At 38.5% G+C, this 17,926-nt stretch overlaps 1 protein-coding gene across 1 annotated transcript in view; it reads left to right on the forward strand.

Moving 5' to 3' along the window:
• LOC116131041 (DExH-box ATP-dependent RNA helicase DExH7, chloroplastic-like) overlaps nucleotides 1-16,363 on the forward strand; it is a 60,328-nt gene extending 43,965 nt beyond the window's left edge. Inside the window, 22 exon segments of the mRNA XM_031416691.1 lie at nucleotides 16-115; nucleotides 205-371; nucleotides 724-849; nucleotides 2,616-2,912; nucleotides 4,935-5,028; nucleotides 5,829-5,987; nucleotides 6,456-6,610; nucleotides 7,069-7,357; nucleotides 9,492-9,634; nucleotides 10,059-10,097; nucleotides 10,188-10,244; nucleotides 10,531-10,614; nucleotides 11,391-11,497; nucleotides 12,558-12,700; nucleotides 13,141-13,207; nucleotides 13,451-13,520; nucleotides 13,670-13,762; nucleotides 14,112-14,321; nucleotides 14,596-14,688; nucleotides 14,961-15,094; nucleotides 15,539-15,631; nucleotides 15,842-16,363. Coding sequence (XP_031272551.1) covers nucleotides 16-115; nucleotides 205-371; nucleotides 724-849; nucleotides 2,616-2,912; nucleotides 4,935-5,028; nucleotides 5,829-5,987; nucleotides 6,456-6,610; nucleotides 7,069-7,357; nucleotides 9,492-9,634; nucleotides 10,059-10,097; nucleotides 10,188-10,244; nucleotides 10,531-10,614; nucleotides 11,391-11,497; nucleotides 12,558-12,700; nucleotides 13,141-13,207; nucleotides 13,451-13,520; nucleotides 13,670-13,762; nucleotides 14,112-14,321; nucleotides 14,596-14,688; nucleotides 14,961-15,094; nucleotides 15,539-15,617 — 2,706 coding nt within the window. The 3' untranslated portion in view covers nucleotides 15,618-15,631; nucleotides 15,842-16,363.
• Nucleotides 16,364-17,926: the final 1,563 nt, after the last annotated feature.

Below are 17,926 nucleotides of genomic sequence, written 5' to 3' on the forward strand. Positions count from 1 at the left end.
TGGTCTTTTGCTCAGAAAAGATTGAATGAAGATGTTATAGACTATGATCTTCTTGAAGACTTGGTATGTCATGTTGATGAAACATGTACTGAGGGTGCCATACTCATTTTTACCTGTAAGTTCTTCCAGTAATCCTTTCAAATTGATCACTCATTCATGGGCCCGTGTTGTCTCTATATCAAAACTGTTATTTTGATGTAATAGTGCTTCATAAACAGGGAGTGTCAGAAATCTACATTTTACTTGATAGATTAGTGGCTTCTTATCGATTTACTGGACCATCTTCAGATTGGATTCTTCCTTGACATACATCTATAGCATCAACTGATCAAAAGAAGGTGTTCTTACGACCTCCTGATAACATATGGAAGGTAGATTTTGCTTTATTTTACTCTTGTGGTTAACGATAACGATATATACTATTCTTCAGTGATTCTCTGTTTGCAACAAACTTCTTATGTTTTATTTTTTGGGGATAATATTGTGCTAGTCTGCTTTAAGGAAATAAAGACTGCAGATTTTTTTTTTTTTTTTTTTTTTTTTCTTAATACTGAATTTTCGACATTTTCCACTAAATGTAAGACTCGTTATACTTTTACAAAAAACTGTGATAAATGATGTTATTTAACACCTATATCCTTATGATCTTGGTTATCGTTGCTATGAAATAATTAATTTTGCTCCCGAAATTATCGATTTCATCTTCAAATACTTATGATCCAGGTTATCATTGCTACAAACATTGCTGAGACAAGTATAACGATAGATGATGTGGCGTATGTGATTGACTGTGGAAGGCATAAGGAAAACCGTTATAATCCACAAAAGGTTTGGGCCATTTTGATAAAAGTCATACGCTCATATCATTCAGAATGTCAACTTTGCTGGATGACTGGATCATTTTCAAACCATTTCCTTTTATAGGATTTGGCATGATGAATTAGAAAACTGGATTTGGCATGATGAATTAGAAAACTTCTCAGTGACAATTATAATATATTTGATGGAGCAGAATTTGACCAAAAAAATGACGATTTGTTGATTAGATTTTTCTTTCTAACGTGGCAATAATGTTGCTGACAATTAACAAGTTTCACAAAACAAATTTGGTTGGTGGCCAGGGCTGTCTTTAAATTTATAGCAATATTGGAAATATATAATTATATGACATAAATTTCTTAGGTACCCTGTTTGAAATTTGTTTTATAAAAACTAAACTGAAAATGGATTACAACAAAAGGTTTTTGGTCTAATTATTATTATTGTTATTTTGATAGGAAAGACGATAAAACTAATTATTATTATTGATAACTTAGAATTAACGAACTCGTCTAACAAACTTGAGTTCAAAACTGGGAACTAGAGGAACCCTAGAATGTTTGGGAAGGTATTTTGAAGGCTGTGGACCAAGGAATTGAACCGTAGGCCATTTGGGAGGAAACCATATGCGTGATAAACAATTATAAAAAATCTGAATGGGAATTGAATTATACTTTTCAACTTTACTGCCTGTGGCTTAAGCATTATTTTAAAAACCGAATCGGAGGGCAACCCGTTCTGATGGTCGGGTCACAGTTCAATCGGTCCAACCGATTAGACCGTCGGTTGGACCGGTGACATCATCACACATTAGCACATTTTTAAAATAATTTTTTTTTTAGATTTTTTTTTTAATAAGATAATAATAATTATGGTCTAACATGATTCAAAGTTCAAAATCCATTCTTCTTATTCCACACTATCTGACAACATAACAATTCTTGGGAAATTTGATTTCAGCTTCAGCCCTTCTAACTTCAATATAAGTGCTTAACTGCTAATAATGAAAGGATTTATAATATTTCTACGGATACAATTTTTTTATAAAAATATTTCTCTGTATTTAAGTTTATGTTTGAATAGAGCACCAAACCACTGTTTCACACTTCCCGAAAGTTAAAAATTACAGAGCTTGGTAGAGCGTTCAGACTCAGTACTGGAACCGTACTTAAATCAAAATAGTGTGGGAGAAAGTATCAAAGATACGTAAAATCTTCCGAATAACTTTCTTCTGACCTTTTTCTGCTTAACGTTGGAAACCAAAAAGGTGGGCCAAAAGAAAATCTTGAACCCAAAAGATTATAATATTATACAGTCTAATATACGGATTTAACTAGTGAACATATGGCAGTTTGACTTTAAATTCTCTTCTCTGCCTTTCATTTCCAAGGTTCCTCTATACCTCTTCTTTTACTTTTCCCAACCAAGAAGAACACAAAGAAAGTTCTCTCTCTCTCTCTTTCTCTCACCATAAGCCAGAGAAAATGGGGTCACCACTTTTTGGCTTTCTCAAACAATACAACACTGAATCTCTCATGATTTTTATGATCTTCTTCTTGAGCTCTATTCCTAACACAACGAACCTTTCTTTTAATCTCTCTTTAGCTACCACAACAATTCAAACTCATTCTTCTTCCTCCAACATCCCTTTCTCATTAAAACAACTGCCTCTGGACGGCTACCTTAGCTTTCAAAATATGCATCATGCAGCTCAAGACTTTGGCAATACTCACCATTTCCAACCATCAACAATTCTATATCCTAAATCAGTTTCTGATATTTCCTCAATAATAAAGCATATCTATCATATGGGTTATGCTTCTGATCTCACAGTGGCTGCTAGAGGCCATGGCCACTCCCTTCAAGGCCAGTCACAAACTCAAGAAGGTGTAGTTATCAACATAGAATCACTCCAAGAACCACTTATGGAAGTTCACCCTCTTGAACTGTCGTATGTGGATGTTTCCAGTGGTGAGTTGTGGATTAATATTCTGCATGAGACTCTTAAGCATGGGCTCTCACCAAAGTCTTGGACAGATTACCTATATCTCACCGTCGGAGGCACGCTATCGAATGCCGGAATCAGTGGTCAGGCATTTCTCCATGGACCCCAGATCAATAACGTTTACCAGCGAGTTCAGATGCTATTTGGGTGGGCTGAGAAAGACTGAAAGAGAAGAAGATGAGAAAGGGCTGCATTGCGTATTAGGGATTTTTAAGATTTGGACCGGTTTATCCGTCGGTCCAACCTCGCTGAAATTATCCGGTTTTCAAACGGTTTAAAGCGACTTAGTGTATTATAATGGTTTTGGGGTTGACTCGAATCTGACACGTGACCGATCCCCGGTCCAACCGGTTGGACCAGTCGGTCCGGTCCGATTTTTAAAACAGTGGGCTTAAGCAGGCCCTTCATATTTTATCACCTTCTTTTATAGTTAGGCAATGCACCTTAAAATCTCAAGCTATTAGATCGAGGACCTAATGAAACATACATAGTCCTATTAAGTACTTATCCTATTGGTGTGGTGTGCTCTATCACTCCACATCATATGTTTGAGCCCGACAAAATACTTTGCCAAATGGGTCTTACACTTGATCTATTATTGATGTTTGATTTTGACACCAACTATTTGCACGTGTGAAGTGTTAAGAGGACTTAGAAATCACACGTGATATGACAATGCAGAAAGAGAGACGGAGTGAGTAACAATTTTTAAAGTGGTTCGAATGCTCTACAGCGAATCCTATATCCACTGTGATATATAAAAAGTGGGTTATAATTAGGTCGTACTCGACGAGCTGAATTACAACATGGAAAATAAATGGAAAGAGAAAGGGAGAGAGAGAGAGCTTAGATGGTGAAGGAGACAATCTTGTAAAATGGAGGAGAGCCCTCTATTTATAGTGGGAGGATCCAAGCTGGCAATCATGATTCTACGTGCGGGTAGGTGTGGTATAATTTCTAACCTGTTTCCCATTGGTCGCCTGCATGAGAGGTATCTTTAAATAGCGTATAGCTTCAGCAGGTGGACATTTCCCAGCCACTCATAGGCTTGGCGTTCACCTGTCTTATTGGCGATGGCCTTACCCCTCTTGTCCTTGTGGGATATGGCTACATCTAGGCGGCAAAAAACCTTCCTGAATTCTCATGGTTCTTGTTGACTCATGCTTACGCCAGCCTTGGTTCTTGAGCATAACAGAAGCCCTCCAGTTTTTAAGGTTTAAGGATTAAGCCTTGAGAACTTCATGATTATGCCGCGACTTGGGCGGTCCCGGATGATGCTTGATTGAGCCGGTCGATCTGCATGGATCCTTGAGAAATGTACTTAACGACCTGATATAGTTTTTTTATGGCAGGTTCAATGACCTGACTCAAGTTGCGATCAGTGCCGTATCAATATATCTTAAGCCTCAACTCTATCTTACGACCTGCGAAAGTTTTATTGCCTCTCTTATCAAAAGCGAGGGGTCGTGTTCCTTGAAATCAACGCTTGGTGAAGAGTGTTAATTTGAACGACCTCTTCAGATGTTATCCGTTACGCGTGACATTCACCTAACCAATAAAATATTCTTGATTCTGACAGACTTGCCCATTACATAATAAGTGGCAACCATGCGCTTTTAATGCACACCATGCTGAAATGACATTCTCCTTCAGGGCATTAAATGCAGATAGGGGCTCATTTAATGTGGAGAAGGGTAACTGTGCCGTTGTTTGGTTATTCCAATTGAGGAAAATGTCGATTGGTGTTTCCAAAGCATGGGAGTTATTTTTCTCACGGATTAACGATACGTGGTCGTAATCAATGGTAAGGACCATGTTCTGCCCAAACGTCACCCACTCAGGAAACCCAATCGACGCATTTTTGCTTATAAAATCCGAATTTGTTTCAGATTCGTTGCCACAAATTCTCATTCTCAAAAAGAGAAACGAAGCTCTCGCAACAATCAGCCCACCTTCTTCCATTGATGCACATCGTTCGTTACGATAGAAAACTCTTCCCACACCGTCAAGAGGTAAGAGGAGTTTCTCTCTTGCTCTCTTCTGTCATTCGACGATTCTGTACGACTTGTTTGGTAATGGTGGGTATAAGCTGTCCGGTGGGTTTTTGTAGTGCATGTCCCCAGATAGTGGTGAGGAGAGGGGTTTAGTTTCTCTTGAAGGTGAGAAGTTCAGGGCACAGATCCTTGGGGGTTCACTCCCAAGAGGTTTTTGAGGGTTTTGCTAGGGTTTTAGAATGATACATTAGGGTTCCCCTTGTCCTTCCACGTCACTGTACGAAACATTGTACGAAGGCTGAGCTTTTTTTCTTTCTTTTATTATATATTATCACATATTACTTTTTATTATTTTTTATTATGTCGCCTCTTTTCAAACCTTAGGAACAATGGACGCTTCAGCGACCAAGGGAGCCGAAGGCACAAGCTCGTAGGCACCAGCCGCCCAAACGGGTCTCGTGCTAGAGACCTTGTCGGTGATCACCCGAGAGGAGATACAAAAGGCAGTTGACCAATATGCGCTTAACGTGAATGTCTACCAGCACAGAAACTGTACAGCTCAGAATCCCCCAGAGGGAAAGGTCGCGATCTCGGAGACGATCTTTAAGTGTGGGGCGCTGATACCTTTTCATCCCTTCGTAAGGTCGATTCTTAACCACTTCGAGGTTGCGTCAATGCAGTTAACGCCCAATGCGTAGATGATAGCTATTGCTATGTATATCGCATGTGGCAAAAACGGCCTTGGCGAGCTAACAACACTGGAGCTTGCGTGCTCTTACTATCTGAAGAAGAGTAAAGACAAGGATTCTTTCTACCTCTCGAAGCGATCTACGATCGAGGGAGGGATATTCAATTACCCCAGCAATGTCGGGGCTTATGAAACTAAGTTTTTCTTTTTTGAATATGATGGCGTCTACTAGTTTAGGGAGCCAAATATGTCTTTCTTTTCCATTTGCGAGTTGTTATACCTTCAGTTTTTGTGTCTGATGAAACTTTTTGTCTCTTCGCAGGGAATAAGATGACTAGGTTGGGAAATCTAACAGATTACAACCAAATCATTGCATTTGGCCATCTTCCCGACCTTTGTCGTGATGCGAAGTTGCTCGTGACCATTGCAAATTTGAGGAAGTACATCTTTTTCAACCCGGAAGCATCCTTAGAGTCGGATCGTAAGTATCCCCCATACTTAGAATACTTTTTGGTTGCCTGTGGCGACCTGTATTACTAACATTTTTATGGTACACAATGATCATGTCGCCCAAGGTGCATTGAGCCAATCGAGGCAGTCCATGGTGATATCCCCACATGAGGGATACAAATTGGAGTCGAAGGGCGAACACCTCCAGAGACACATGAGGAAGCTCCTCGGCCTGCGGCAACTCGCCCCCCCCCCCCCCCAGTAGAAGATCGCGGGCCAAAAGAGTAAGAAGAGAAAACAGTTGCAGGCCGAAGAATCGGAGTCCGAGTCAGAGGGCGTTGGGTTGCAGCCTGGGAGTTCTCAGCCTTACCAGGTTTTCTACTTGTCAGGCGTCTCAGCGATCCCCAAAGGCTCAGGCCGAAGAGAGGGGGAAACTATGGTCACCCACAAGAAAGTGGGCAAGCAACGGGCTGATGAGTTGCCATTCCTACGGAGGTAGATATGCTAGTGTCAGACTCCATGGGGCAACTTCCTGAGCACTTGCAGTCGGTGGTGTACATCCTACTGGAGTGCCAACTGGCTTCGGCCTTTGAGGAGTTCGTGGCTTCCCGGCCTACGGACTTGCTGAGCACTGCTCTTCAGCTGCAAAGTCAGGTAGGGCGATCCGTCCTCATCGAGGACTTCAAACTTGGTTGATTTTCTGGCTTTAATAATTTTCGAAAAAATGGGAGTTAACTCTTGCTTTCTTTCTTTTGCAGACCTTACTTGCTTTGCACATGGCCCAATAGAAGCTTAACTTAGACTATGCTAGAGGGATCCACAACCTGAAAGTGGAGAATGCCAAACTGGAGAAGGACCTTGAGGATTGGGCCATAGAGGCAAGGTCGCTCAACCTCTAGGCAAATCAATACTTGGTGGAGAAAAATTCCACCCTTAGCACCGTGGATTTCCAGAAGGCTGAGCTCGAAAGAAGAGGTGAAGAGGTCAAACAGCTCTAGAGAACAGTAGCGAAAGAGAGAGCTCGATTGTGGGAGACCTCCGAGAAGCAGAGGAGGGCGTTGGAAACGGACCTCAAGCTTTCCCGAGGGTGGGTTGCTTTGCTGACTGACTAGATCAAGGGACAGAATCTTGAGCTTGAAAGGAAAGCCGCCGACTGGGCAATTCAAGCCATTTATACTTTGCAGCCAACGAACCTGGGAATGGATCTCTCCGACCTCCCACCTTATTATCAAGACATCCTTGCTTCCATGGCTCGAGCTGACGACGAGGCTAGGGAACAAGAGCCCACTCTGGAGGATGATCAGTCGGAGCAATATGTTCCTAAGGATCCAATGGTTGACCTGATAGCCGGCGACCAACCGGGGGACGATGAGGTCGCGCCTGTAGATTCTGGAGATGAAGGCCAATGATTTGTTTATCTTTTTCTGCTTTTTGACTATTTTCTTTTTTGGCTATCCATTGTACTTTTGTAAATCACGAATGAAAAGAGTTTCTTTAGACTTTTACAATTTCGAGTGCTTTACAAAACTGATATTACATCGTATCGAGAAATTTGTAAAAATATTACAACGAACAAGATCATGTAAGACATTTATTCAAGGTGAAGAAGAACGATCTCATTCATAAAGGTTACAAGGAAAACTTTATAAGTAAAAGAGATGGAAGACTGAGAGCAAGCCTGGAATTATTGATAATAGGGGCGAAGATGCTCGGCGTTCCAAGCTCGCAGTACTTTGGAACCGTTAAACCTTTTGAGGTGATACGTCCGTGGTCGTATCACTTTGGCGATGAGTATAGACCTTCTTTTAGACCTTCAATTAGTTCCTAATACCCCCGCGCTTGGTTTCCTTGTACCGAGAAAGACTTCTTTTAGAACCAAGTTGCCGACCTAGAAGTCTCTTCTTCTGACCTTGGAGTCAAAGAACATTTTTGCTCGTTGCTGGTAAGATGCTATTCTTAACCGAGCCTTGTCTCGATGTTCTTCGACTAAGTCTAGGCTAACGCGTAGAAGCACTTCATTTTTCGTTTTGTTAAAAAAGTCTCTCCGAAGTGAACCGATTCCCACTTCTATCGGGATCATTGCCTCACAACCATATGATAGCAAGAAGGGAGTTTCCGAAATGGAGGTTCTCGGAGTCATTCCGTATGCCCATAGAACTTCAGGGAAGTCATCAACCCAATTACCCTTGGCAGTGCCAAGCTTGGCCTTCAAGGTGTGCTTGATGGTTTTATTAACAGCTTCAACCTGCGACTGAGGCGAACTTTTTGTGGATCCCCAACTCATCGCAAAATTGCTTGAATTCCTCGCTGTCGAATTGCTTACCTCTTCTAGAGATAAGAGTATGAGGAATTCTATATCAGCACACTATGCTTTTAAAGACAAAGTCATTGAGCTTCTTAGTAGTGATCACAGCCAGAGGCTTGCTTCTGCCCAGTTTGTGAAATAATCTATCGCGACCATGGCATACTTGACACCCCCTTTTCCAGTGGGCATAGGCCCAATAAAGTCAATTCCCCACATAGAGAATGGTCAGGGGTTGGTCATGTAGTCAGCTGGTGAGAAAGAGCTCGCGGGATGTTTGCGAACTACTAGCACTTGTCGCACTTTTTTACAAAGTTTAAAGTGTCTTCCTGAAGTAAGGGCTAATAATATCCTTGGCTGACAATCTTATTGGCGAGTGATCGAGCGACAGTGTGATTACCACAGATCCCTTCATGTATCTCCCTTATAATATAATATGCTTCTTGTCGGTCACACAACAGAGGAGAGGGGCGCTAAACCCCCGCTTGTATAACTGATCCCCAACGAGGGTGTAATGAGCAGCTCTAGTGCATAAGATTTTTGCCTCAGTTTTGTCGTTGGGCAGGGTCCTATCTCGGAGATACAGAATGATTGGGGTTATCCAAGAGACTGATTTGGTTGTGGCTACCATTGGTTTAGGCAAGCTAATGCTCGGGATTCCTATGTACCGGACTAGGATATTGTCCGACACATCCAAGTCTAGCGATGATCTGCGATAGAGTTACTATCTCTCGGGATTTGCGTGATCGTAAAGTATTTGAAAGGCTTGAGTGCAGCCTTTGCTTTCTTTAGGTAGCTGATCATGTTCTCTTCCTTGGCTTGGTATTCTCCCGAGATCTGATTAATGACCAACTGGGAGTCGCTATGAATGTTGATCGCCTCGAATCCCATTTCTCTTGCTAATCGCAGTTTAGCGAGCAGCACTTCATACTCAGCCTCATTGTTAGTAGCCTAGAACCAAAACTGGAGGATTCCATGAATGCGCGTCCCTTCGAGACTAAGGAGGAGAAGACCTGCCCCGACCCTTTTTCTATTTGAGGAACCATTAACATAGAGGCTCCAGGTTGATAGTTTTTTAGCGGTCTCTTGGACGATCTCGTCGGTTGGTTGCTCAGGTCCTCGATCGGGCTGGTATGAGAATTCTGAAATGAAATCGGCAACAACCTGCCCTTTGATGGCTGTTTTCGGTCTGTAATGCATATCAAATTGACTCAGTTCCGTTGTTCACTTAAGCAACTTACCCAAGCATGGTTGAAGACTGGATATCCCAAGCAAATGCAAGACAACGAAGAGTAAGAGCAGGACGTGTAAAACCTGGAATTTGCTTTTGTTCTTACACACGTCATAGAGATGAAAAACTCATGCGTCATTATCAGGTACTTTCTACTCCCAAAAATACTTAATATTGAGGTGTTCTTTAGTCGAGCACTTAAAGATTGTCTGATAAGATTCAACAAAGTATATATAAATATAGTTTAATTCAACATTATAGATTTTTTTTAATAAAATAATCTGCCTATTAAAATAATTTTATTTTTCATTGCATGTGAAACACAAATATATGTGACCCTTAGTATTTATCTGATTTTTAGATGTTTCTAATCTGCAAATTCAAATAACTTAAGATTTATCTTTAAATATTGAAAATAAAAATAAACATATCATGAAAATCTGTTCGTTTAGACCCATTCAAAGTTCCATTCGATTCAGATTTCACCCAAAAAGAAAATAATGATACCTTAACTGTTGATGTCTTCATTTATGACCCACTTCTTATTTCTTTCTCTCCACAATTCAAAGGTTCGTGAGTGGAGTTGCATAAAGGAATTTCTATCCAAGGCAAGTAATACTGTTTCCGGGTTTGTATATTTTTCGTCTGAGGTACTCTGTCAGTAGGCTGACTTGATTTGTTAACCTTTCTGTTTTCAGGCTTTAAAACCTCCCAGGGAAGAAGCTGTGAACTCAGCAATTTCATTGTTGTATGAGGTAGGCTTACTATCATCGTTACTAAAGCTCTGGTGCAGTTTTACCATTGGATATATGCAAAATTGCTTTTAGCTTAGCATTACTCTCTCTAACTTGCAGAAGCAATGAATGCTTAGCATAATGTTGTCAGATGCTTCATGAAACAAGTACTTCTGTGTTTCAGATTTTCCTGTTAACAAAAGAACCCCTTTTTGTGATGTCAAAAAATGTTTCAATTGTGTTCATTTAATTGTTTCATCTAGCTTGCCGTGTAAAGTTATACCTTGCTACTCGGTTATTTGTTTAGGTCGGTGCTGTTGAAGGGGATGAGGAGTTGACACCTCTTGGACACCATCTGGCAAAACTCCCTGTTGATGTATTGGTCGGAAACGTGTGCATTACATATTAATTTAGTCCTTTATATTCTAAATGTAACATTTTAAAGGACTAGGGATTTGAATGCTTGTACAATAATTTTGTGGCATCTTAGTCATCGTATGAATGTTGATTACTTTTTCTTTTTGTTTTCTGTGCTATGTTAAAGTTTTTATTTCTACTTGCCTCAAATTCTGAGTTGAGAGTCGACTACTAGTCCTCATTTACAAGTCAAAATAAGAAAACTTTATAATTCTTAGGAGCAAATTATTTTTATATTTTCACTTAACGTCGTATTTGGTGGGACATAGAGTTTCAAAACATCGTATTTTGTGGGACATAGATTACTTGAAACTCCAAGGGCAATAGTGTGATATGCAAATTCATCCTCCATCTTGTGAGGGAAGCAATTCCTCCTTTTTTCTCTCTCTATTTGATTTGAGTAGCTTTAACAATTTTTTTTTTTTTAATTGTAAAATCGCTGCATTCTAGTACGAAAACAGATATGGGACATGCACACAATTGGTAACAGCACATCAACATGTTAACTTAATTATAGTGGAAATAATAAGGATGCGGACAAGGAGGGTGATGAAAATCTGTTGATATATCCCCATGATATCTAATTCTTTATATGTTTTTTCCTTCTTGTTTTTTAATTGTAGTAGTCATGCATACTATCTAAAAAAAGATTACTTTATATTTTTCCCTTGGACTGATTGCTTGTCAGATTTAAAAATATACGGAGGACTTAATTCATTCAATAATTTTTTTTCCCCTTTCAAAATGCAGATGCTGCTGTATGGTGGAATGTTTGGCTGCTTATCCCCCATTTTCTCAATGTCAGCATTTCTTAGCTACAAATCACCATTTGTTTATCCGAAAGATGAGGTCTCTTTGTAAGTGTTTTGTCATCTTATGATCTTGTGTCCTATTTGTTGTCTTGCACAATCTTCAGGTTTGTTTGCCAGTGTGACCACTCTCTGTAAATGTGACCACCTTCATCTGTGTGGGCGCATTAAAGTCTGTGTGGTCACAATGTATTTAGCAAATGTTTTTTTTCCACAAATGTACAAATTCGCTCCCATTTTCATTTGGGATAAAAATATCCCATTCTTGATATTTTGTTGTGGTACTTGTCCATTTGTCACATTATTGTTCATTGTCAAGAAATTTTTTTTTGCTTTTGTTGTGGTTCAAAAGTTTTCTTTTACAAAAAGCAAAATACAAAAATTAACTTTAACTTTATTGTCTCCTAACCCTTGGGCCTTGTTCTCTATATATTCATACTTTTCTAGCATCTTCTTCAAGAAATCTGATTACCTCTGTTTATTCATTGACTGTACTCTGAGGTATTTGTTTTTGTTAATGTTTCTCTTATGTTTTGGTAGGCTTGAAATTACCATCTCTTCTTGTCCTTGTGTGACAACTTTGGAACTTGATTCCATGTTGATGATTGCTTGTGTGGAAGCGGCTGTCTCAAAGATTGGTCTTCGTTGTTGAAACTTGAGAGGAGCTCAAGTTCGACCTGGTGGTTTCGTGTTCGTGAAGCTTGTTGTGGTGACTCGAAGTTCAACCAAAGAAGATAGAATTGTCATGTTGAAGACAGGGAGTGTTTTACAACTATGTTTATCTTGCTTTGTATTTGAACTCATAAGTTTTTCATAGTGGATTTGCTTCTTCTGAACTTGGTCTCATGGATATAGGCATGTTGCCTAACCATGAAAAATTGAGTGTGTTCTTTTCTTGTTTGATGGATGTTTACTTTATGTCTCTTACAACTCATTTGATCTAAAATGAAAAAGGAATCCATTCCACTAAAGTTTTAATCACTTGGTAACTTCTTTAAGACTTTCACTCTCATTTAACGCTGAACTAAAGTTTGATGGTTCTGCTGTCAAAGAAAAGAAAATCAATTTCTTAAGGATTTATTTCTTTATTTGTGTATAAATTCTGGAGGCAAAATGTTGAGAGAGCCAAATTGGCTCTGTTGACCGATAAGCTGGATGGACTCAGTGATTCAAATGACAGTTATCAGCAATCTGATCACTTGGTAATGATAGTGGCTTACAAGAAATGGCAGAAGATATTGCATGAGGTTAGTTGGTGGTTTGCTTGAACTTTGTAAGTTGATATATTCTCCAAGTAATAAATGATATATTGCTGGGAATAGACTTCTTGACTTCAGATCGTGTTTTCCTACTTGCAGTCATGATATACCTCTGTCCCAGTTATCAGATAACCCTTTCTTCCCCATTCTAGCGAGGCAATTTTTTTTTTAAATTTTACCATGGTCCTTATTATAATCAGATTACTTATAGACTTTATTGGAGCCAGTGTACTTTTTGACTGAATGCTGAACTCATATCAGTGTCGTGAACTCGTGATTTGCTTACTAATAAGCTTTACTGGATCAGATCCTGTAGTTGTTGACTGTTTACTGAACTCATATTGATGGCATGTTTTTTCAGTATAATCTGTTGTTTGGTGCTTCTCTTAATACATTTTTCTCTTATATGTGAAACTTAATTTTTGCACAAAGGAGCTAAAGTCGCCAATCAATTTTGCAGCTCTTACTTTTTAAGCAGTTCAGTCATGTACATGATCAGGTGTAATTTTCATTTCTTGTCTGTTTGAAAAATTTAATATGAATACTTTATAGTTTTACTGTCAAAAAGGAAGCAGCTTAATGCACTGGAAATTATTCTTGATACTATTTGGTGTACATGACTATCAATTCATGTTAACAGAAATATGTTAAGAATAGCATGACAAATATATCATGAGTAATTTGAGCAATATGCATATTCAATTAATATTTTTGCGTTTTCTGATATTTTTGTGAATGTCAGAGACATGAGGGTACAGTTTGGAACATTGCTAGCAGACATTGGGCTCATTGATCTTCCAAAGAAATATCAGGTGCCATGCCTTTGTTTCATTGGTTTACATATAAGTTTGTGATAGCATGTTTGAGTGTTCATTTATATTTTACAAAATTTTTGTCCAGCAATTTGCACTTTCTTATTTGAAATTGAAGATTTTAACAAGTATATGCTTTATTGGTTCAGGCTGAGGGAAAGAAGAAAGAGAAGCTTGACAGTTAGTTTTCTGATAAATCACAACTATTCAATATGTATGCTCATCATTCGTCAATCGTGAAGGTAAGAACCATATGGCTTTTGATGCTTTTGGTTCCTTGCAGTCTTCTTTCTCTTCTTTCTCTTTCACAGTAAATTGTTCATGTTACACAACAACTCTTATGTTATTCTGGAGGACAATTACTTGACAGAGCTAATTTCTTATTGCACGCTTTTATTATAATATGTCATTGCACTCAACTTTAAATTTCTCAACCAAGCTTAAGATCAATTTGGAGGAGATCTGCCCATGGTTGTATATACTTCACAAAGTCACCAACTTTATAGTTGGAAGTTGTATTTTACGTCTAATTTCAGACTAATTTGGTAGTGACATTTGTACTAGACATAGATTCTGAAGGCATTCTTGCAGGCAGGATTATGTGCAGATTTATATCCTAATGTAGCTGCCACTGAACAAGACATTGCTGGACCAGCTCTCAATAACCTTAGGAAGTCCAGTACTTCAGTAAAGGGTCATCCAGTCTGGTATGATGAAAGAAGAGAGGTTTACATGCATCCTTCTTCAATCAACAATAATTTAAAAGCATTTCAGCATCCATTCTTGGTCTTCCTTGAAAAGGTATGTGCACTTTCAGCTTGCGGATGCAATTTCTCTCTCTCTCTCTCTCTCTCTCTCTTTTTTTTTTTTTTTTTATTTTGGTCATCTAATGTTTCTCCTTTTGTTGATTGAGCATTAATGCATTATGTATTATGATCTCGTTGTGATGTAACTGTCTGGGCTTTGCCCAAACAATCACAACAGGCATGGGCCAAGAGGCCCCATTGTGCTTAAGAGAGAGATTTGGACTCACTTGAAGAAAGTTTCCCCTTAATGATTGACTTGATATTCTCAGGTTGAAACCAAAAAAGTATTTCTGCGAGATAATACGATCAACTATCCCTTAACTATTTTATAATTTGGTGGATCCATCAATGTTCAGCACCAGGTAAAAATTCTTCCTAACTTTTGCAACATATAATGCATGTGTACTTGAATGCTATATGCTATCTATTGTAAACATATTTAGATAGTTTAACAACTAGGAATTTTACCACATAAAGTATCCGATGCCTGGTTTAACAACTAGGGATGTCAATCTTTCATCGGATAAATGTATAGTGCCTAGCAAACGAGAGAAAGTTTATATACATCTTATTTTTTTTATTATGGTTTGCTTTTCTATCTTTTTGAAGTTTGTGTTGGTGTTTCGTGTTACAGACTGGACTGGTCAATATAGATGGATGGTTAAACGTTAATGCACCGGCCCAAACTGCTGTCTTGTTTAAAGAACTGCGAGTAACTCTTCATTATATTTTGAAGAAGACGATTAGAAATCCAGAGGTACCATTCCCGTATCCCTTACAGGCGTATTACATAGCTGTATCACCAACCAATACAAACCTACTGCATAATTTTTCAATTTAATAACTATCAACCACATAACTGTAAAGATCGATGGGAGAAAAAAATCATTGGTGGTATTAATTTATTGGCTTGTGGTATGGTTGACATGGTATTCCGGGGGCATTTTAGATTTTTGCTTTTAAGCGATGTTTATATTCATTTCCGTCCAAGTTTATTTTGATATTTGTCCACCTTTAAATATTTGTACATTATCTTGTTCCGGTCCAAACAGTCTTTGTATCATGTATATTTTGGTTCATTCTCTTGATTATGCTATGTTAATACCCGGTGCTAACTTTTTCCTTTTCTCATTTGTTTTTCGTTTTGCATAACATGAGTTGCATCTGGAGTTGTTCATAACTTCTTTCTTTCTTTCTTTCTTTGTTATTCAGAATTCTAACGATTGTAAATAATGACGTTGTCAAGTCTATGATCCATTTGCTGTTAGAAGAAGACAAATGGCAGAAGTAATTTATCAGCACAAGGTATATATGCATTCAAGTCTTTATTTCAAATTTTAGCTAACATGCCAGAACTTATTAATTGAGCACAATATTCCTGTTCATGAGTTCATGACTGAGATTTTATTTCAGATTCACAATAGTATGTTTTGTTTTTTAATTCACCTGTTAAAGTATTTCCCTTAGTAGATTACATTTAACTTGGTGATTTATGCAATAAAAACTTGTTCACAGGACGGCACAGGTTATCTATGTAAATTTGCCGAACTGATCACTGTAACCCCTTGTTGGGTATCCAGATCTAATGGGTATACTTAGTTACTTACATTCTACAGCCGTTTTTTATTAAAGACTTCAAGTACACTCGAAGTTGCAGCAGGAGAGATTTGGTAGCAGCTTAACAAAATGCAAGATCTGGCTGGAATTTTTAGCTCATTATGTGACACAGGGCTTCCGACAATAATACAAGGTTTTTATCTCTTTAAGCTGAGGATATTTTCTTATATGATAACAATTTTGTTGCACAGGCTGATGTCGATCTGGCCTTGATTTTTTAGAGAAACCCAAACATTATCTTGATTTTTGAGAGAGCAACTTTTGTATGTTAAATTATATTGACAAATCCAAAGGCCACTTAGCTGAACTTGGAGGAGAACTATGATAAACGTAGAAATCAGCAATGAAATTTTGGTGAACTCGGAGGTTGTTCATAAGTGTGCAGTTATTATTAAAGATCATCAATAGATGCATGTTTCTTTTCGGGCATTTGGGAAGATTAGTTATTTGAACATGCATACATAAGACATAAGAGTACAAATAACTCCGGTTCTTAACACCATAGTACAAATACTAAATAACCCATCTATCTACTAACATGAGTATATGAGTATAAATATCTCATAAACAGCAACGTAAACTCGAATATATATAAAGGCTATACACACAAGTTTTACCTTAAGACTACACAAAAAAGGGGGATGGAATATGAAATAATAAAATCACTCTGTGGGAGAGTTTTAATTCAAGGTCCATCCAATACCAATTTATCCGAATAGAACCAACAGAAGTAGAATTAATTAAATTAGAATTTTTAAAATATAATTGGTTAGAAAATTATAAGTTGTTTGAAGTTCTAACACTTTAAATCATTGTTTTAAAACCTAGTTTAGCCCGACCGACTGAATCTGGACCCGCGGCTTTCCTCGGGCTGGATTACCCATTTCATTGTTCACTGAAAACCTTAGAAATTGGGATGATGATTGACAAACAATTGAAGGTCGAGATGTTGAGGCTTTTAAAGAGAAAGTGCTGGTGAGTGCAATGGTGGCGATAAAATTGATTTCCAGTGAGTGAATTGACCGAAAATTGAAAAAAACTTGCTGTGAGAATAGCCAGTTTTTGCCAGTGATTGGCTAGGCTAACGGGGGTGAGGTGAGATAGGTTTTGGTTAGGAGGAAGAGATAAGTATTTTCAGGATGATAAGGAGGGTTGTTAACGTCGATGTCGATGAGATCTAGCATGGAATATAGATGTCAGCGTCAATGAGATCTAGCCAACCGATTTCAGCCAGATCTTAGATAGATTTTCTGGGGAATGGACTCAAGGGATAAGTAGATTGCATTTGGGGTGTTGTAGTCGTTGCCACCAACCAGTCACGGTCGATTTGTATTTGGGATGTGTTTGCTAAATTTCAAACTTATATAGACTACATTGTGATTTTCAAGGGTGTATTTGCTTAATTTTAAAAATTGTCGGGTCCCGGTTGCAGGGTTTCAATCCCTGGATTGGTTATTAAAACATTGCCTATGGCCCACCTATAGTTGCCTTTGAGAAGGGGAGGGGGTGTGGAGTGGGTGGGTGGTGGGAGGTGCATAATTAAGAGCCTTACAAATCTTGAAGAAGAGCAAACATTCCAAAATTTGCATTTTGTCGTGACATGAAAGGATAAAATCAAAGTTAGAAGGTGTGTAATGGAGGACCCATTTGGCAAGGAAATTTCGCAGCTTGGTTTCATAATATTTACAACGCAAACAAAAGAAAGGAGCAGGTCTTGTACATGCACATCATTATTTTCGACTTTCTAAACCACCAATGGCAGCAATTAGACAGGTAAATGCATCAATTGAATGGTATGGAAAGGGCCAGAAAGCAAAAAATGTTGTGAGCAAACTCAGCACTGAAAGCAATGACAAGATACACCTTATATTTCTATGAAACAATTTGCAGCTTCTGTCAATTCTGCTTTTATTCCATTCGGGAAAAGGAGATGAAGTGAGGGAATAAGAAAGCAATTTTCCCAAGCATCGGTAAAACCAAAAA

Source organism: Pistacia vera, unplaced genomic scaffold (assembly GCF_008641045.1).
Source record: "Pistacia vera cultivar Batoury unplaced genomic scaffold, PisVer_v2 Contig228, whole genome shotgun sequence".
In the NCBI taxonomy this organism is placed as follows: Eukaryota; Viridiplantae; Streptophyta; class Magnoliopsida; order Sapindales; family Anacardiaceae; genus Pistacia; species Pistacia vera.